Below are 20,586 nucleotides of genomic sequence, written 5' to 3' on the forward strand. Positions count from 1 at the left end.
TTGCCTCCCTCATTTAGTAAGGGGCCTACACTTTCCTTGGCTTTCTTCTTATTGCCAACATACCTGAAGAAACCCTTCTTGTTACTCTTAACATCCCTCGCTAGCTGCAACTCCAGGTGTGATTTAGCCTTCCTGATTTCATTCCTACATGCCCGAGCAATATTTATATACTTATCCCTGGTCATTTGTCTAATCTTCCACTTCTTGTAAGCTTCTTCTTTGTGTTTAAGATCAGCAAGGATTTCACTGTTAAGCCAAGCTGGTCGCCTGCCATATTTACTATTCTTTCTACACATTGGGATGGTTTGTCCCTGTAACCACAATAAGGATTCTTTAAAATACAGCCAGCTCTCCTGGACTCCTTTCCCCCTCATGTTATTCTCCCAGGGGATCCTGCCCATCAGTTCCCTGAGGGAGTCATAGTCTGCTTTTCTGAAGTCCAGGGTCCGTATTCTGCTGCTTTCCTTTCTTCCTTGTGTCAGGATCCTGAACTCGACCATCTCATGGTCACTGCCTCCCAGGTTCCCATCCACTTTTGCTTCCCCTACTGTTTCTTCGCTGTTTGTGAGCAGCAGGTCAAGAAGAGCTCTGCCCCTAGTTGGTTCCTCCAGCACTTGCACCAGGAAATTGTCCCCTACATTTTCCAAAAACTTCCTGGATTGTCTGTGCACCGCTGTATTGCTCTCCCAGCAGATATCAGGATGACTGAAGTCACCCATGAGAACCAGGGCCTGCGATCTAGTAGCTTCTGCAACTTGCCGGAAGAAAGCCTCGTCCACCTCATCCCCCTGGTCCGGTGGTCTATAGCAGACTCCCACCACGACATCACCCTTGTTGCTCACACTTCTAAACTTAATCCAGAGACTCTCAGGTTTTTCTGCAGTTTCATACTTGAGCTCTGAGCAGTCATACTGCTCCCTTACATACAGTGCAACTCCCCCACCTTTTCTGGCCTCCCTGTCCTTCCTGAACAGTTTATAACCATCCATGACAGTACTCCAGTCATGCGAGTTATCCCACCAAGTCTCCGTTATTCCAATCACATCATAATTCCCTGACTTTGCCAGGACTTCCAGTTCTCCCTGCTTGTTTCCCAGGCTTCTTACATTTGTGTATAGGCACTTGAGATAACCCGCTGATCGTCCCTTGTTCTCAGTATGAGGCAGGAGCCCTCCCCTCTTACATGCTCCTGCTCGTGCTTCCTCCCGGTATCCCGCTTCCCCACTTACCTCAGAGCTTTGGTCTCCTTCCCCCGGTGAACCTAGTTTAAAGCCCTCCTCACTAGGTTAGCCAGCCTGCTCGCGAAGATGCTCTTCCCTCTCTTCGTTAAGTGGAGCCTGTCTCTGCCTAGCAATCCTCCTTCTTGGAACACCATCCCATGGTCGAAGAATCCAAAGCCTTCTCTCCGACACCACCTGCGTAGCCATTCATTGACTTCCACGATTCGACGATCCCTACCCCGGCCTTTTCCTTCCATGGGGAGGATGGACGAGAACACCACTTGCGCCTCATTCTCCTTTATCCTCCTTCCCAGAGCCATGAAGTCTTCCCAGAGCCACGTAGTCTTTTGAAAGGTAGGTGCTATGTCTGCCCTTCTCCAGACCTCTGGGACCTCACCCGTCCGCCAGGACTTCTCCAAGATAGTTGCTAACAGTTCCGAGACAGCTTCAACTAATTCCCCAGGTACCCTAGGAGAAATTGCATCAGGCCCTGCTGACTTGAATACATCTCACTTACCCAAATATTCTTTAACCTGTTCTTTCCCTGTTTCGGCTTGTGTTCCTTCCCCCTGGTTGTTAATATTAATTGTGTTGAGTATCCAGTCACCGTTGACCTTGTGTCTATTTTGTGTTCGCTTTCCACAGATTTTCTAGCACACAAACATCTGGGCCGTGTAGATGTTCGGGCTCAGCCTGGAGCCTGGGCTCTGAAACCCAGTGATGGGGGAGGGTCTCAGAGTCCCTGCTTCAGCCCCGCAGCCCGAGCCCAGTGAGCCGGAGTCAGTTGACCTGGGCTCTGCTGTGGGTCTTTTATTGCCATGTAGCCGTAGCCTTGGGGCAATTCCGCTGCACTGCTGAAATTGCTGAGCTGTAGGAGTCCGCCTGCGAGTCCAGCAGTGCGGGTGAGTTAGGAGGTGGCAGCCTTTGTGTGGTGGCCTGTTCCTGTGGGGCTGGTGGACATTGCTGGGGAAGCATGTTCTGCAGGGGGTGAGGGGGGACAGCCCCTTTGCTTTGGGAGGGGGTGTTGGCCGGGCCTGTGGCAGTTGGGAATGACAGTTGATGGGAGAGAAACCGCACCATGAGGGGTCGGGGTAGGGGCTGGGGGCTGTCCTGAGTGCAACTGGGGTGGGCAGGGAGGGGGGAGGGGGAGAATTGCTCCCAAAGATTTATGAATGAAAAACTAGGGAGAGAGGGAAGCCAGGTGGAGACAGCAGGGTTTGTAAATGGGCCAGAACCTGGAGGCCCCGGGGCCATGGGCGTGCCAGCCCGGGGTGGGGATGTGCGGGAAGGGGAAGGATCAGTCCGGTGGCCGGATCCAGAGCTTCCTGCGGGTCCTCCCTGGGTCTGCTGGAGGGGGGAGTGTTTACGCTGCACCCCAAGGACAGGGAGTTTCCCCCAGGCCCGGAGTTTGCCAGGCACAGGATTCCCGCCACCTGCCTGAGTCCCAGAGTTGGCTGGAGAGGGAGGGCTCTTCCCCCCACGAGTGCGCTAGGGGTGGCCAGATATTGCCTATGCCAGGTGCTGTGGGATTAATGCCCACACTCTCAGCCAGGCACACAGGGGTCTCCTCCCCCTGACCCATCTGCCAGGCACACAGGGGTTCCCCCCTCCCATTGGCCAGGCACACAGGGGTTTCCTCCCCACACATTGGCCAGGCACACAGGGGTTTCCTCCCCACACATTTGGCCAGGCACACAGGGGTTTCCTCCCCACACATCCTCCAGGGACAGAATCTCCCAGAGACAGGGATTTCCCTTCTCCCCTTCCCAGCCGCGTCACCCAGCGACCAAGGGGGAGACGGGCCCATTTCCCAGGCAGGGGCGGGGGGAGGCAGTTTGTGCTTTCTCCATTCAGAGGCTGCGGGGGCCGGCGTGCCCCTGGCATTGGCTCAGCAGCCCCAAGCACTGGTCTAAATTTGGCTCCTGTGTCAGGGGCCCCTGTGGGGCTCTGCACAGACACCCTGCCATTAGCCTGTCTTTCCCCACCCCAGAATGCCCCCTGCTCTGGGGAGGCTGGGGGGCAGCACAGGGCTGGGGTTCTGTGACTGGGGGTCGAGGTCCCCTGTGCAGGGACTTTCCTCCGCTGGGTTTACACTGCCCTGCAGCCCCATTGCACTGGCCTGTCCAAGGGTCCCCAGGGCAGTCCTACATCACCCCTTTGCATTGCCCGGCCAAAAGCATCACCACTTCCCTGCCCACGCTGGCCAGAGACCAGAGCTCAGCTCCTGGGGAACGAGAACCGAGACGCTCAGAGAACTGGGGAAGAGGCGGACTGTTCCGGGGGGGGGGGACCCTCCTTGTAGGCACAGCCCCACCTTAGGAGGCAGCTGGCACATTGCGGCCCCAGCGTTGGTGGCAGGGGGTCAGTGAGAGGGAGGCGATGGGGCAGAAGGTGGTGGTGGTGCCTCAATCCCAGCCCTGGGGGCGCAGTGGGGGGCTGAGGAAGGGGGTCATCCCCCCGGTGCTTGGGAAATCACGAGAAGTGCCGGGGAAAAGTGGGTTATTTGTGGCGCTCCTGCATCTCACAGCTGCATAAGCACGGACGTGGGTCTTTTCCCACAAGGGGGCATTCCATCCCCTCTGCTGAAAGCTGCATACTTAAGAGGAATCAAATCTGCCAGCTCCTCCTCGTCTGTCACTGTCCCTCCCCTCTCCATGCAGTTGTCCACACACAGGTGGGCCATTCCCCTCCCTCCCTGTCTGGTTATCCCATGGCAGCTCCCTGCCCCCTGCCCCCAGCATAGGAATACCCTGGTATCATGCACACTCCCCTGGATCATAGGGTAATTTCACTATCACCTGTTAATGCAGAAGATCCTGGTTGTCAGAGCTCGCTCCTGATGAGCAGTGCCCAGAAACCCCATTGTTTCTGCAGCCCCCCCCCCCCATCCACCCTCACAGCTGCAGGGCCACGTTCCCGGCGCCTTGCACAAGTCTCAGCTTGTGCTACTCAGACTAACCAGGGGCGTGAGCTCTCCCAGCGAGTCACTTCCTTCCGACTGCTCAGAGGCCTTTACATTGGCAGCTTTGTGGGGGCGATCAGTTCTGCCCCATTTCTCCTTGGAGGGGAGATTTTCCCATAATCACGTCTCATCTGTCAACAAGGTAAGGGTATGTCCACACTGCAGTGTAAGCCCAGGGTTCGAACACGGGCTCAGGCCTAACCCCCTTCCGTCTACACACAAACTGTGCTAACCCAGGGCTCGGCTCCAGGACCCCACAGAGGTGGAGGGTCTGAGCCTGAGTCAAGCTATTGCTCTGCACCGGACTCGTGCTCTGTGAGGCTGCCAAAAGTATCCCACAATCCCCTGGGTCAGCTTTCTTTGTCCTGTGGACAGTCACATTTTCTCACACTGCACCACGAACAAAGGAGTTGGGAGGGTGCTAGGAAGTCCGGGATAAGGGTGGTTGGACACTGGAGTCCCCGGGGGACCTGAGTGCAACAATTCGTAACCTGGGGTTACAAATGAGTGTAGACGCTCAAGCCCTAGGGTAGCAAACCCAGGATTTGCTAACTTGAGTTCTCCTAACCCTGGACTTACACTGTGGTGTAGACAGACCCTAAGAGTCCTCACCAAGCCGGCCCCAGCTGGCTTCAGAGACCCCAAGTGTCCACCATCCCCCTCACTACTGGAGAGCGGCCCTTCCCCACACACAGAACCGCTCTGCTCAGGGAGAGTCGCCCCGGACGCTCGGCAGGGACACCTCCCAGGCAGTAATGACACTCGGCTCGTTCCCACATCCTGGGGAGGAGCTGAGCCTCTCGTTTGGTGATGGGGCTGTGGGTGCTCAGAGCTGCGTCACTGCTCCCTGCCGGCGACTGAGCTGAACTTTTCCAGTCAGTCGGGGAGGATCCATGATTGACACTTTCCAACAGGGGTGTGTACGCTGGGGGAGGGGCGGGGGGTCAGGAAGAAAAGAGGCGTGCTCAGCAGCACCCCATTTATTACAGGCTGAGCTGGGGCGCGAGGGTGCTGCGGCTCTTTAGTCACAGACACGGCCGCCTGGTCGCTTCCCTTGGCTGTGACTAACCCAGTGCTGATGACACCAGCTTGGCACCTTGGATGTCTCTGAATCCCCGGATCGAGTCTTTTTCCTTAATTGGTTGGACACGGGGATTTATAACCTATGCAGAGCTGCCTGCTTTGAGCCAGGCTCCACATGTGTGTAACTGTGCACCTGGGACTCAAGTTAACTGACAGCTAGTTACCTCTACCAGCTGGATTAAACCCAGTGATGTAAGCCATGCAAATGCCAGCACTCTCAGTTGAATTCCCCCTGATCAGAGCAGGGGTCCTAGAGTCAGGACTCCTGGGTTCTATGCCCAACTCCAGCACTGACTGATTGTGTGGAAACCCAAATTTCTCGCCTTCTTAGCAGGGGTTTGTGTGGTTTAATCAAAGTTCCTCTACCCAAGCCAGACAGCGAGCGCTCTGAGCTCCCCAGCAGATGGGCCTGACAGTACGGCTCCGCTTGGTGACAGCCCCATCCTTCAAGGCACAGTAAGAGGCGTCTCAGTTCGTTTCCGATCTCTTTGAGATCCTCAGATGACACTGCAAAGTATCTCCAGTAGTTACAATTCATTAAATACAATTTAATGAATACAATTCATTTGAATACAATTCATTAATTCCATTAATGAATTGATCCCGTAATTTCTGCATCGAGTCCACCCCAGTTGTCTGAGCTAGTGCAGATCTTTTAGAAAGCTAGCCAGTCTTGAGTTACGATCTTCAGGTGACAGAGAATCCACCATATCCCAAGATATCCCATATTCCAACAGACAATTCCCCTCACGATTAAAGAATGTGCTGATGTGACGAATGCCTCTGAGAGGAGCAGCAATGACTGTTCTCTTTGCCCCTGTGGCCAGTGAGAACACATAGATCATATCTTTGCAGGCTGCAGCCATCGGGAAGGGCTGCCTGGTTCCCTCATGGCCTTGCACAATGCTTTTCCCTCAGCTATTGAATGGTTAATGTTGTTGGTAGCTACCGGTGTGGTGCTCCGCTCTTGTTCGATGATGATAACTGTTAGGGGGCTTAGTCCTTCACCCACTTACTTCCCTGGTCCTTCTCGCATGAACAGAGAGCAACAATACCCGAAGTCCAAAGGTGGAAACAATTCGATGTTTATTGGGGTGAACTTCCAGCAAGCATGAGTCCAGTTTTCTTCCTTAGTGTCCCCCTTCCCAGCTCTCAGAGTAACAGCCGTGTTAATCTGTATTTGCAAAAAGAAAAGGAGGACTTGTGGCACCTTAGAGACTAACCAATTTATTTGAGCATGAGCTTTCGTGAGCTACAGCTCACTTCATCGGATGCATACTGTGGAAAGTGTAGAAGATCTTTTATACACACAAAGCATGAAAAAAATACCTCCCCCCACCCCACTCTCCTGCTGGCAATAGCTTATCTAAAGTGATCACTTACAATGTGTATGATAATCAAGTTGGGCCATTTCTAGCACAAATCTAGGTTTTCTCACCCCCGCCCCCTCCCCCACAAACCCACTCTCCTGCTGGTAATAGCTTATCTAAAGTGACCACTCTCCTTACAATGTGTATGATAATCAAGGTGGGCCATTTCCAGCACAAATCTAGGGTTTAACAAGAATGTCGGGAGGGGGGGGGGGTTAAGAAAAACAAGGGGAAATAGGTTACCTTGCATAATGACTTAGCCACTCCCAGTCTCTATTCAAGCCTAAGTTAATTGTATCCAATTTGCAAATGAATTCCAATTCAACAGTTTCTCGCTGGAGTCTGGATTTGAAGTTTTTTTGTTGAAGAATTGCAACTTTCATGTCTGTAATCGCGTGACCAGACAGATTGAAGTGTTCTCCAACTGGTTTATGAATGTTATAATTCTTGACATCTGATTTGTGTCCATTTATTCTTTTACGTAGAGACTGTCCAGTTTGACCAATGTACATGGCAGAGGGGCATTGTTGGCACATGATGGCATATATCACATTGGTGGATGTGCAGGTGAACGAGCCTCTGATAGTGTGGCTGATGTACATAAGCTCACGAAAGCTTATGCTTAAATAAATTGGTTAGTCTCTAAGGTGCCACAAGTACTCCTTTTCTTCCCAGCTCTGACACCACAGAGCCTTACCTGTGTCCCTGTTCCCATTCCTGCCCTTAGCTAAACATGATTCCAATTTCCCCACCCCCATTCCCTGTTCCCATTTCCCCCTTTAGCAAAACATGATTCCAATTTCCCCACCCCCATTCCCTGTTCCCATTTCCCCCTTTAGCAAAACATGATTCCAATTTCCCCATCCCCATTCCCTGTTCCCATTTCCCCCACCCTCCATTCCCTGTTCCCATTTCCCCCACCCACTCACTTCCTGATTGACTGCAGACTATATAGTAAAACTTGAGTTCCGCTTTGCTATACCTTAACCAATCATTTTCCTGAAATTTAACTAACCAATCCTAACATATTGTAACATGATTATGTAACCAATTATATCCCACCACCTGAATTAGTTTACACCCAGCAAAATTAATTATACAGCAGACAGGAACAGTCACAGAACCAGACAGAGATTATGCAGACAAACAATAGGGAAATGGGGATTACAGTGATAGAACAACAAATAAATGAGGATTTCACACCCCAGCTATTGATAAGTGAGTTCTTGCCAGACAGGATGCTATCAAACTAAGTTTCCTTTTACATCTTCTAGGCACTTCCCTTTTTCTGGATGCAATGGGCACTATCAGGATAGGATTGTATCCTAACAGCCCAATAGCACCTGATTTCAATGTGACTAGTTTGGGATGTGAGGAGGTGACTGGTCGCTTCCAAGCTTATGGCAGCCTCTGCTGCTTAGCCAAAGGCCTTAGCCTTAGCACAGGGCCTCCAACTGTCACAGTAGGAGAAGGCCCTTACACCGGCAGACAGTGATTTTGATTGTTTATACCTGTATAACTAGCTAAGTGATAAGAATACACCTAAATTCTTAGAGTCTAGGCCTTTACAGACAGGCCTGAATATCTAGATCCTAACAATAACAGTCGGCTGCGTGCGTGTTCCCTCTGTGTGCTGCCCCAGCTCTGCGCAGATCGCTGACCAGCAGACCCCGAGAGAACCCCCCAAAAACCACAGACTCTAGTAAGGTACGAAGGAACCCGAGCCAGGTTTATTGTCAAATGAAGCACCGTAATAGTTCCCTGTAGACTCTACAGGGCACACTACGAACTGTGCTCCCTGGCAATGGACACAGCTCAGTCAGTGGCGGGACACTCTGCCTCCTAGGCTGGCCAAAGATGTGCGCTCCGGGACCTACTTTTATACTGTTGCAGGACAGATTACTCATCATAGTTCAAACGAATCTATCCATCACGTTGTCCTTTTGACCCTGTCTTTAAGATGCACCTGCCTGTTCCTTGTTATGTCTGTGGAGTGTTCTGATGTCGTCTTGGCACAAGTTCCTCTCATTAGCCCTTATGTGTGTGTGCGCACGTGCCTCTAACTACCTTTTCTTGCCAACTTCTGTGAGTGGGACCTGCCTCTGGCTCGCAGCCCAGCTGTGCTTATCACTGCCTGGAAGTACTTTGGTTCAGGCTTTACTTTGGTTCAGGCTTCAGGCCTCAGACTGGGCCTCTGATACAAGCATTTATGTTTCAGGGCCTCCTCTTACTACAGTTAAGACATTTAGACGAACACGCTTGACTTGAATATGTATGTAAATGCAACCGCAACAAAAAATACTGTTAAAAGTTGTTGAAATGGCCATGTCAGCCCAGTTGATTAATTATTGCCTTTCCAAAAACACACTAAACTGGTCCTTCCATGTGTCCAATTTCTAAGCAATCCTTCCTGAGCTGCAACCAACTCTGATAACATTTGACCCATTCCAAAATCTGGGGACCGATACAATCAGGTTTCAGATCAGGAGATGGATTCTGGCAGGAGTGGGTGGGTGAGCTTCTGTGGCCTGCAGTGTGCAGGAGGTCACCCTAGCTGATCACGATGGTCTGACCTTAAAGTCTATGAGTCTATGAGGACTGTTAGATAAACTCCTTATGGCTAAGGAGAAAGGACAAGTTTCCAATGATTAAACTGCTGGACCTGTCAGCTGCCTGCTACACCGGTGGTCACAAGAATGCTTGTGCATCTTTCAGCACGAGCAGGTTTTATGTTGCTGCAAAAGCAGTGTTGTCAACTCTTGCAATTTTATCACAAGTTTCATGATGTTTGTGGTTTCCTTAAAGCCTCCCTCCTGGCTGAGCCTCGGGTGCGGCCGCCACAGGTGACTGCAGAACGCCGTGACTCAATGTGGGAACTCAACGGAACAATGGATCTGGGATTCCTGATAGTCTTTGTTTCATCCCATACAGTGACTTTAACCCTGTTGTTCCCTCGTTAGAGCAGTTGACTGGGGGCCTGCTCCAAAGCTGCTAGAAATCAGTAACAGCCTTTCACCGATTTCAAGAGCCCTCCGAGAGCAGTTCCAGGAACAAGCAACTTTTAAAATAAGTTTCTGAAACTGGTTAAAAAAATCGTAAGGCCCAGGTGTCCTGGAGTCCCCGGGCGATGCTCTGGATCTGCTCCCCACAAAGCCAGGCAGGACTCTGGGGAAGTCTCCTCTCTCTGAGCATCCTGTCTGCAGGACACACAGCTCACACAGCTTGCACCTTCCTGGGTCTGACCTCGGAGCATTCAGCCTCCTCTGCCCCTCCCTGCGCTTCCCACAGCGAGTCTGCCCAGGCGGGGTCTTGGGGAAGCCAGAGGGTCCTGCCCCGAACTCCGCAGTCAGACGTGACTCTCAGCCAGCCAGTAAAACAGAAGGTTTATTAAACGACAGGAACATGGTCTAAAACAGAGCTTGTAGGTGCAGAGAACAGGACCCCTCAGCCGGGTCCATTTTGGGGGGCCGTGAGCCAGACAACCACGTCTGCACTTCACTCCATGTCCCCAGCCAGCCCCAAACTGACTCCCCCTCCAGCCCCTCCTCCTCTGGGCTTTGTCCCTTTGCTGGGCCAGGAGGGCACCTGATTCCTTTGTTCTCCCACCCTTTAGCTCTCACCTTGCAGGGGGGAGGGGCCCAGGCCATCAGTTGCCAGGAAACAGGGTGTCAGCCATTCTCTGTGTCCAGACCCCTGCACACATCTGCCCTCAAGGGCTCTGCAAGGATCATACACCCTTATCCCACCCCCTAGATACTTAAGATCTGCACAGGGAAAACTGAGGCACCCCCACACGATTCAGAGAAAACATGAAGAACAGTCCCGCTTCGTCACACCAGGTAGTTTTGAACTGATTCCCTAAGGCGGCTGTAAATGTTCCCAGTTAATCTTTATTAAATAAATTACACTTAAAGTCCATCCTTCCCCAGGCCCGTCCATCCCAAATATCTTCCCTTCCCACCACTCTGACCCTGTCGATCTCGCTCCTAGAATGTCTGCAGTGGCTTTCCCACTGGGGAACCTGGCATCATGGATGCTGGCCCAGCGCCTTCATGCTGTCAGCATTTCATCCGCCTCGACTCCTTACTGGGGGAATGGGGATTTCATGGGACAGCGTGGGAGCATCAGCAATAGGAATACACAACACCTGTGGCACAAGAGAAAAACCTCCAGTGTGAAACTAGTTCACAACTGACTACAGAGCAGGCTGTGAGTGCAATTTGTCCTCCTCTTTCCCATCAACAGAGAGCCCAGTTTCCAGACTGGATATTTTATCCAGGGAAGAGCTGTGTGTCAGGGATTATCAGGGCACAAGGGGAAAATTTGTTGTAGCAGCTTCCCAGACGAGCGAGAAAAATACAAACTGTTGAGGAAATAGCAGGACACTGACAGGTTGAATAAAATTTTTGCAATCTCATTAATTGAGGTCTGTCACCATTTGCTTTAATCTTCTAGCAAATGGCAACCGTGCAAGTTGTCTTTTGACCCACTTTCTACCATGTGCTGGACTGGTCCCTGTTTGGAGAAACCCAAGAGCTGGGATCTGATGTAACTGACTTTTCCTTGGAGATGGAATGCATTACCTGTATGCTGGCACTTTGGGGCACAGGTGTTGTACTGCCCACCAATGAGGCAGTTTGGGATTCTGAACAAAGGGGTGGGTCTGATTTGGGAAGGGCAGGGATTTGCACTGGCCCTTTCATGCCCAGCTCACAGTTAGGGGCCCATCACAGCCAGCTTCATTATTTTCTTGCCTGTGAGAAGCAGCAGCTGGGGGAGGGGAGCAGCTCCCTGCCCCCACACACACCTGAATTCAGATCCTCTGCAGAGGGGCCTTCCCAGCTCCAAAGAGCAAGGCAGCTTTGCTCTGGTTCAGGTTGTCCACAAGGCGCAGGATGGCCTCACGCTCAGCCCCCCAACTCAGCAACCACCAGGAATTCCTCCTGTGTCACTGAGCCATGTGATACTATATTAACTCGCCCTGCAGCCCCACAGCGTGGGGGGCCCGAAGGGAATTCAGGAGAGGCAGGAAAAGACTGACACTGGGAACTGGGACACACACCAGAAAAGACAGCCATGGGAAGTCAATCGGTGGTAAATTGGCACCACATAGCAACTCCCCGGAGGGGGTGAGATGAGTCACCCCACCCCACACACACCCCGTGAACTTGTGTCACCATGCAGGCGTGTCCCTCTTCTCTGCTCAGCCCCTGCTCCCCTTCTGGCAGGCACCCCGCACTCTCCGGTGCTACGGATACTCGGGGAGAGACCCACGGGACTTGTGCCGCGAACACTGCTGGGCCCAAGGGGAGGAGACCACGTGCTGGTGTGCAGGTTTCTCCCACTCCCACTTTTCTGAGTTGGCCCCGACTCTGTGCCCTCCTCATGACCTTCCTTCCGTGTAGGCACCTGCGCTTTCCTCTTCAGAGCACCTCATGTTTACAGACATTCGCTGAGCACCTTTGCCAAACCTCTTGTTACGAGGCTACCTGTTTGCCTTCCTTTTCAAACCCTGCCCTTTCCTTTTGGCATAAACCCCGGCCTCCTGGAGTCCCTGCCTTCCTCCCCCACCCCGCGCCTGCTGTAACTCCATTGCCTTCGGCGTGACACCGAGCAGACCGGGGCCCGTTCCACGGGCAGCGTGGTGCAGTCTCAGGCCTCCCGAGCTGAGCGCTATTCTGGGCCGGATGTGGGTCTCCGGCATCCCGCTGCAGTCCCAGCCAGAGGATGCTGCTGGCTTGGTTAGCACAGGGGAGGCCGTTTGTCTTGTGGGAAGAGGGAGCACTGACTCCACACAGATGCAGGCCCTGCTTCCCCCCCTCCCTCCCCCCAAGGCTGCATCTCCCCTGCCATGGCATCCCAGGGCTCGGCCCTCTGAGAGCAGAAGCAGGAGATGCTGCAGAAATTCAGCCTCCCCTGGGTTGTCTCTGCCAGGACAGCGTGTGACCGTAACAGGCCCATCTGTTTGCAAAGAGCTTGGGGCCCGTCTGTGGGGAAGACGCCAAGTTACCCGCTGTCCGGTAGAGACAAGGGCAAGCTCCAGACTGTCCCATCACCTGTAGCAAGAGCCTGTGGAAATGAAGGCGACTCTGCTGGAGAGTGGAGCCCCCATGCCTCCTTTCCGCCTCTGCGCGCCCCACTCCAAAGCCGCAGGGCTTTCCTCATCCCCCGCACTCTCGCCCACATTCCCGTCGCAGACCTGTCCTCCCACCCCACTCGCTGAGTGTCAATGGCCAGCACATGCCCTTCTCCAGAACCCAGAGCTGTGGGCCTAGCTGAGCCCCACTCTCAGGGCACAAATTCTCATAGAGCGGAGGTTCTCAAACTGTGGTCCGGGGACCACCAGTGGTCCGCGAGCTCCATCCAGGTGATCCACGGATAGTTCCCTCGAAGGTGCGCGTCTGGGCGTCTGCACACAAGAAAACGAAGGGCCACCCCCCTAATTAGTGGAGCGTGCAGGCATGGCTCCACTAGTTAGGTGCCTGGACCCTGGAGAAGATGCAGATGTAAAGTGAGGTGGTGGCCTTGGGCGGAATAGGGGGTAGGTGGGAGGGGGCAGTGGGGTGAGAAGAGGGGGTGGGGGGAATTTGTGATGTGCAGGGCTGTGGCAGCCAGAGAAAGAGGTGACTTTCCCCAGCTCCAGGGCTGTGGTTGCTGAGGAGAGACAGCCCTCATTCCCGCCCCAGCTCGGGGGCTGCCGCAGTGGGGGAGAGACCCCCCTCCTTCCCAGCCCCAGCTCAGCAGCTGCCGTGGCAGGGAAGAGAGGGCACATCCATCGCATTAGAAAGGTAAGACTACTGATATTAAAATATGAGTTGTGTGTTTTTATTTGTAGAACAAAAAAACGTTAATTTTTTTTTATATAGCACTTTTATCCAAAGCGCTTTACAATAGTTAGCTCATGGTACAAACAATAGTTGGAAAGATCATGAAGTGGTCCGCTGAGACCCTCAGCAATTTTCAAGTGGCCAGTGAAAAAAAAAGTTTGAGAACCTCTGTCATAGAGTATTTCCCAGAGCCCCCTCCCACCAATACTATACAAACTCCAGAGTCCAGTGGGGCTGGGGTGGCTCCAGGCTTCAGCTGCTAGGCTTGGAGGGAGGAACTCAGGGCTTCTGCTTTGCGGTGGGGTGGCGGAGCTCAGGGCTCTGGGATTCATCTGTGGGGAAGGGGGTCTCAGGGCTTCAGCCCTGCAGGAGGTGCCAGGGCTTGGGACTTTGGCCCTGCAAGTTTGGAATATTTACCAGAGCTCTGCTCTGGACAGCTCCGGCTGAAGTGAAGGGCTGCCCATTCCCCACATCGCCAGCTCCCTGCACGCACCCTGCCCTGGGGGAGCTGCTGACTCTGTTTCCACCTCTCTCCCGAAACGGGCTGTTTGTTCAGTCAGCTCTGCCCTGGCTCGCTCACAGGAATGGCTCTCCCTTAGCCGGGGAGCTGGCCGGATGAGCCAGCGGCCTATCCGAGCAGGAAGGTAATTGTGTAATGACAGGCAGGAGCCCAAGCTGTTTGGCAGCTTGCCTGGGAGCTGGCTGCTGGGAGCTAGGATCCAACAGTCAAGGTCTATGCGGGGATTGGCGACAGCTCATTGCCCTCCAGCAGGACAGTCTGTGAGGCCGTAGGAGAAGCCGCAGCTGCAGGCAGACCAAGCCCGGTGCAGGATGAGGCTCTGGCTGCTGGCCGGTTTAGTGGCTGTGCTCGCCCTCGTGGCGGTGGCTGGGGCCGACCTGGGGGACGCGAGGGAGCTGGAAGATGCGGTAGGAGAGAAAGGGTTTTCTAGAGTGTGGAGGAGGGGCAGGCCTGAGCAATGAGACGGGGGCGGTGGGGGGACAGTGGGAGAGGGGGACCAGGAACCACACCCATCGACCCGCAGAGGATTTGGGTTTGACATTATTCAAAAGAAGCGGCGGTTCTGGGTGCGGCGAGACACGGCCTGGATCGCAGTGCTGGTTGTCTTCGGAACCAGCGAGAGGCAGCCGTGCTCCCAGGCCTGAGCCCGCAGGCACCTGCTTCTCACCGGCACTGTGACCTCCCTGAACCAAAGGACTTTATGCTGCCCCCCCAGGAACACTGGGTTTGCTGTACCAGCTCAGACAATTAATCCAGCTGCTCCAATGTCCTGCCTGTGGCAATGGGCAGTACTTGAAGCATCACAGGAAGGCAATCAAGCCGTCCGTCACCTCCCACCATAATTCCACTGGCAGTTCGTGTGCGTGTGTGTGTGTTTGGTGCTGTTGTGTGTGTGTTTGTGTGTCTCTTTCTCCTTCCTGGTCACTAACTATGTGATTTGCTTCTCTATTGTAGGGTTTCAGAGAGACAAGGTGGGCGAGGTGATGGCTCTTATTGGGCCAGCTTCTGTCGGTGAGAGAAGCTTTTGAGCTGCTCAGAGCTCTGGGTGCAGACCTGCAGAACAGCTCTCTGTGTGGCTCGAAAGCTTGTCTCTGACCAGCAGAAGCTGGCCCAGTAAAAGCTGTTACCTGCCCCACCTTGTCTCTCTCTGAGCCTGGGACCCACACGGCTACCCCAGCACTGCAGACAACATCCTCTAAGGTCCGATGGTTGTGTCCATCACTTTCCTGCTGAGCTCCCGGTCTGAGTGCAAGCTGGGATCTGGGATGGTGAGGGAGCACGCTGCAAAATGCCGTTTGTAAAAGTAGGAACGGGGCAGCTGATGTCAGCTTGGGGGAGAGAAGCAGGGACGAAGGGGGTGACATTGGGAGGCATTTGATTGGAGCAGCTCAACTGCTTAAGTTATAAAAGAAAAGAATAAGGCACCTCCTCTTGGAGACCTTCAGACGCTACCCCTGCCCCTTCCAGCTCCCCAAAAACGTGGCGGCCAAAGCCTCACACTCCTGCAGCTCCCCCTTGCTGTGAGTCTCTTCCATGGTTGTCCCATCGCTCCCCACACAGCCCTGCCTGTGTCTCTGGCCTTGTCTTGGCTGGAATTGCCCCGTCTTGTCCTGTCAGCCAGTGACAGTGCCCTCCAGAGACCTCTCTCACCCCTCACTCCATGCTTCCCCCGGCCTTCCAGTGTCCTCCCACAGCCTGGTCGCGAAGCCCTTCTCCTCGCTTGCGTCACTCCCATGAGCAGCCCTTGCAAAGAGGGAGCATGCTCCCCCTGCACTGTAAGAGAAACGTGGGACCCAGCAGGAGCCATGTCTGCCTCACCCGAGGACCCCCGGACCTGCCCCCTTCCCCTCCTCACACTGTTACACCCTCACTTAGGCACTGTCCCCCCTCCCCCCCCGGCTTAGTGGTTCTCGGGCAGTGGTTTGCGGCTCCCTGGCTTTGTGTGGGTCACAGGCTGCTGCCTATTCCAGCTGAGAAAGTGCACAGCTGAAAAGGACCGGCCAAATCCATGAGAGGACCGGCCAAATCCTCCGCTGCTGTAAACCGACCCAGCTTCACTGAAGGTGGGAGAGCTGTATGGATTCTGGCCTTGTGTGGGAGCCCTTGGCATAGACGGGACACTCCTTGGAGCAGGGCCTGTGTCTTAGGAGTTTTCTGTGCAGTGCCTGGCAGAGCTGTAAGCACCACAGATTAAACGAATAACCACCGTAATGCCCACGGGCCTTGGGAGAGACCCACATGGTCCCTATCTGTCCAGACGGCCCTGTGAGGGGAGGGACTCGCTGCCCATGCCTTGGAAGCAGGTTTTAGGGCTAGTCTCCACTACAAAGTTAGCTTGACCGAACGGTATTGCTCACAGCGGTGTAACATGCCCTGCCCCGTATGGCAGAATTAAGGGGACAGCCCCGAGGTAGGCAGCACCAGGCTGACAGAAGAATTGGTGCGTTGACCCCGCTCCCAGCTCCCAGAGCGGTGGATTTCCTGCCGCGAGGGAAGAACCCCTCCCGTCATTGTAGTGTCGACCCTACCGCTGTGCCACCGCGGCATGTCGAGTGCGGGTGCAGACTGGTCCCTGGCGGCCCGGGCCCACCGAGTCAGGCCCTCGAGGGATGGAGCCGGGCGGGTGTGCAGGGGTGGGGAGGGATGGAGCTGACAGCGTCTGTGGGACAGAACATCCCGATCAAGGGTTAGCCACGTGCTTCACCCACTGCCTGGCTGATGGCCCCCCCCACCGCCCTCTCTTGGCTGAGCTGGGGAGGCCCTGCTGAAAACATGTTTTTGTGACTGCGGGAGTCTGCACTGTGCAGATCCCAGCTCCCCCTTGCTCAGGTCAGGGCTTGTGCAATGGGCAAACATTTCATCAGGGACTTGGCGAAGGGCGGATAGCGGCGGGAGGGGAAAATGAGATTGAGGGAGCTTCTTTCCCGCTCCCCAAATGGCTTTTTACACTCCCAGGTTTTACCCACAGCTCACATACCTCAGCCCTCACCTGCAGCCCCCCTGCTAGTCCAGGCCAGGGCCACACGCCAGCTGGCGAGTGACCCCCCTGTCTCCCCACCCAGCTCTGCTAATTCACATCCGTCCTCAGCTGCTGCCTGGGTCTCCACACTGCGCTGCCACTGAGAGGAAAGCGAGGCAGGGAGCTCAGGGTGGGAATTTGCTGTAATGTTTTTATGAACTATCGGTGTGACTCTGGACTAGCCGCTTTGCATGGTTGCGTCCTTCAGGGGAAGGAGTTACTGCTCTCCCTGGGCCGTGGGAGATCAGGGCTAGGGGTCTGAGACGTAGGGCCTCTAGGGCTGGCTGGCCTGGACTCAGCTGAGCAGAATGGAAAACCCTACAGAGACAATGGAAGCCTCAATGACCCACGTGAACTCCTAGAGCCAGTTACTTCTCCCCAGCTCCCTGCGGGGAAGTGGAGTGCACGGCCCTGGCTGGAGAGCGGGCAGGGGACATTGTCTTACGAGAGCAGGCACAGAGGGCCAAGAAGAGGGAACCAGGCTCCGAGGAGAGGGCGGGTTTTGGGCTCTGGCTCCCACCCACATGGACTTTGTCTGGAATTTACCTTCCCCTCAGCTGTGCGCCAGGGAACTAATAAAAATAACCTTGTTTGGAAAAGGCTGCCTGACCTCACTGCAGGTGCCCCCGGTTGCATTGCTCCCCTCTGAGGAACAGCCTCTCTCAGGGCTTTGCTCTCGGTTGGACTGGCGGTGGAGAGCCGTGGGGAGAAACAGGAGCTGATGGAGCCTGAGGGCCCCTGCAGGAGGTGCTGAGGCGGCGTGGCCTTGCCCTGGTGGGAAAGTGTGACCCTGGGGGGTCTGGCACACTAAGCTGGGGTACTGCCAGGGACGGCTCAGTGGCTGGGGCATAGCCCAGACCTTGCAAACCCTGACAGCAGGTATCTGGGGGGGGGGCAGTGGAGCCAGAGGGGTTTCTGAAGAAGCCATAGCAACGTAGGCTGATGATTGCTGCTCTAGATCAAATCCATCACTAGTGAACGAAGGGAATGCGTCAAATGAATTCTCTCCGAGTTTCTGTAACGCATCTGATAGACAGAAAATCAGCTGAGCAGGCCATAAATCGAGGGTAACGACATAGGGCGGGTGTACTAAGGGTTGGAGAGGCATCTCGTGGGCATGGCGGGGTTCGGGGTTAGGTCCAGTCTGACTGAAGAGCCAGCTGAGTGCCCTGGAAAGGTGTGTGACCAGTCCGTTCACGACATTGCCATGGGACACTAAATTGGAAGGAGTCGCAAATACTAATGAGGAGAGAGAAATGACAGAAAGTTACTGAGAGAAATTCAAAACAAGGGCAAGAAATAACACAATGGAATTCAGCCTGGAAAAGTGGAAGTGAAGACATGGGGGGGTGTGACAACTCAAAACATAGCGGGAAAGACTGGAGAAACAGCTGTAGCCAGAGACCTAGGGGGGAGACTAGGGCAGAGCAGCTGGGCTATGGGTCTGCCTTGTCAGATGGCCACCATAGAGGATGTGGGCTAGGAGTTGCGTCCACTGATGCATTGCGTCACACTGATGCATTGTGTCATCGCAATGAGGCGATGTCAGTACAGTGCTGGTGAGAGGGCCCTAGGGGTACTGAGTCCAGTTCTGGGTCCCTTAGGACCAAAAGGACCTCACCAAACTGGGAAGAATTCAGCGAAAAGCCAGAGAAGGGCTTGAGGGGCTGCAGGGACGGGTTTATGAGGAATGATGAAAATGACAAAATATGTCACAGACTCATAGAAAGGTAGGGCTAGACGGGCCCTCAGGAGGCCACGTAGTCCTTTCCCCTCCCCCACAGCGAGAGAGCGTTAAGTGTCATACGGGGCTAGCTTGTCTAGGTGACATCAAAGGGGGACTAATCGTGTGTGGCCATTTCGAGGGAAGAACATCAAGCAGGGAGAGGACTCATGGAGTGGGCCAAGGGTAGCCTGGAGTAAAGAGAGAAAAGTGGACAGAGGTAGATCCCGGCGGAGCAGGAGGAAAGGTCTCCTAGCCATGAGGGCTCTCAGACTGTGCACTTGTCCCCTAAGGGGGGCTGGTTGCTATTTAAAAGGGGACTGGACAAAGCACTGCAGAGAATACCCCTGCCTTGGTGTCTGGGGACGGACTACGTGCTCTCCATTCCCACCGTCTGTCACCCTGTGCTCTCCTCCTGCTCTGCCACCTCCCCGCTATGCCAAGGCCAGCCTCGGGCGCCCGGCCAGCTCAGCGAATGCACCCCAGCCCTGTCCCGACGGAGCTGATCCTGCTCGGAGCGCTCCCTGAGACTGGGCAGGGAGCTGGTGCGAAACGCAGACTCTGGCAACGAGACGTGGCCCTAACGGCCGAATTCTCTCCACCCACAGGATCTGCTGCGAGTCAGGAGGGAGGACAATAACCAGTGATGAGCTGCCAAAGTCTTAACAACGGGTTCCCTCCTCATCCCATGAGGGGGTTGTTGCCCACCCCCGCCCCCTGGGACTTCTGCCCCATCCACCCCCCTCCCCTGTCCCCTGACTGCCCCCAGAACCAGGCAGGAGGGTCTCGTGGGCCACCGTAGTGGGTGCCCACCCTGCCCCTAAAAGCCAGAGGCACCTGCTGGGGGGCGAGGTGGGAAGTCCCGGAGGTGCTTACCTGGGGCAGCTCCCAGGAAGCATCCGGCAGGTCCCTCTGGCTCCTAGGGGCGGAGGGGCACAGCTAGGGGGGGAGCGGGGGAGCGGCTGCTCCCCCCACTGATCACATCAAAAGTGGCACCTTAGGTGCCGACTCCCTGGGTGGTCCAGGGCTGGAGCACCCATGGGGAAAATTGGTGGGTGCAGAGCACCCACAGCAGGTCCCCACCCCGCGCACGGCCCTAGCTCACCTCACCTCTGCCTCCGTCTCCTCCCCTGAACGCCCCGCCTTGCTCTGCTTCTCCGCGCCCGCCCGCCCCTGGTTACCTGCTGCGGGCAAGCGGCCCTCCTCGCACCCCCGCGCCCCAGCTCAGCTCGTCTCCGCCTCCCTGGGCCTGAGCCCGGAGCTGCCGCCTGCTTCTCAGCCCCCCGGCTTCCCGCGCGAATGGCTGATTCCCGGGAAGCCGGGGGGCGGGGGGGGAGAGAAGCGGAGCAGAGCGGCGCGTTCAGGGGCAGAGGCGGAGGTGAGCTGGGGCTGGCGGTGGGGCGGGGAGCTGCCGGTGGGGGCTCTGCACCCACCAAATTTTTCCCCTCGCGGAACAACCGGTGCTAAAAGGGCTTCTAAATTTAACAACCGGTTCAAGCGAACCGGCTCCAGCTTACCACTGACAAAAACCCCCCGCCACCACCTTCCAAACCCTCTCCCGGCTGCTATTCTCCTGTGAGCAAGGTGAGCAGGGAACAACCGTGGCACCAGGAGACATGGGCCCCAGAGGTTTTGCACCAGAGATGGGTTAGTAAGAGACAGCAGCTGGGCCAGGGAAGGCAGATGAGGATGGGGAAGCCACAGCTGCAGGTTAACAATCGTGGAATAAAACACAGGGATCTAACTGGGAACGGCCCAGACTGCATAGGAAGGGCCCATTGGATGTTGGGTGTTTGCGGGCTGGGATTGTTGTTGTACTTACAGTGTTTCCATACAAAACACAATTTACATGGAGAACATGT

General features: G+C 55.0%; 1 protein-coding gene across 5 annotated transcripts in view; it reads left to right on the top strand.

Annotated features, from left to right (window-relative positions):
- Positions 1 to 14,189: 14,189 nt before the first annotated feature.
- The window catches only part of LOC140905787 (uncharacterized), a 31,242-nt gene continuing 24,845 nt past the window's right edge, over positions 14,190 to 20,586 (top strand). For 2 of the 5 annotated variants that reach the window (XM_073329263.1, XM_073329264.1), the window contains exon 1: positions 14,190 to 14,389. In XM_073329263.1, the coding sequence (XP_073185364.1) occupies positions 14,294 to 14,389 (96 nt within the window). In that variant the 5' untranslated portion in view covers positions 14,190 to 14,293. The remainder of the gene's footprint in view (positions 14,390 to 20,586) is intronic. The other 3 variants (XM_073329266.1, XM_073329265.1, XM_073329267.1) reach the window with 3 other exon arrangements.

Source organism: Lepidochelys kempii, chromosome 2, assembly GCF_965140265.1.
Source record: "Lepidochelys kempii isolate rLepKem1 chromosome 2, rLepKem1.hap2, whole genome shotgun sequence".
Lineage (NCBI taxonomy): Eukaryota > Metazoa > Chordata > Testudines > Cheloniidae > Lepidochelys > Lepidochelys kempii.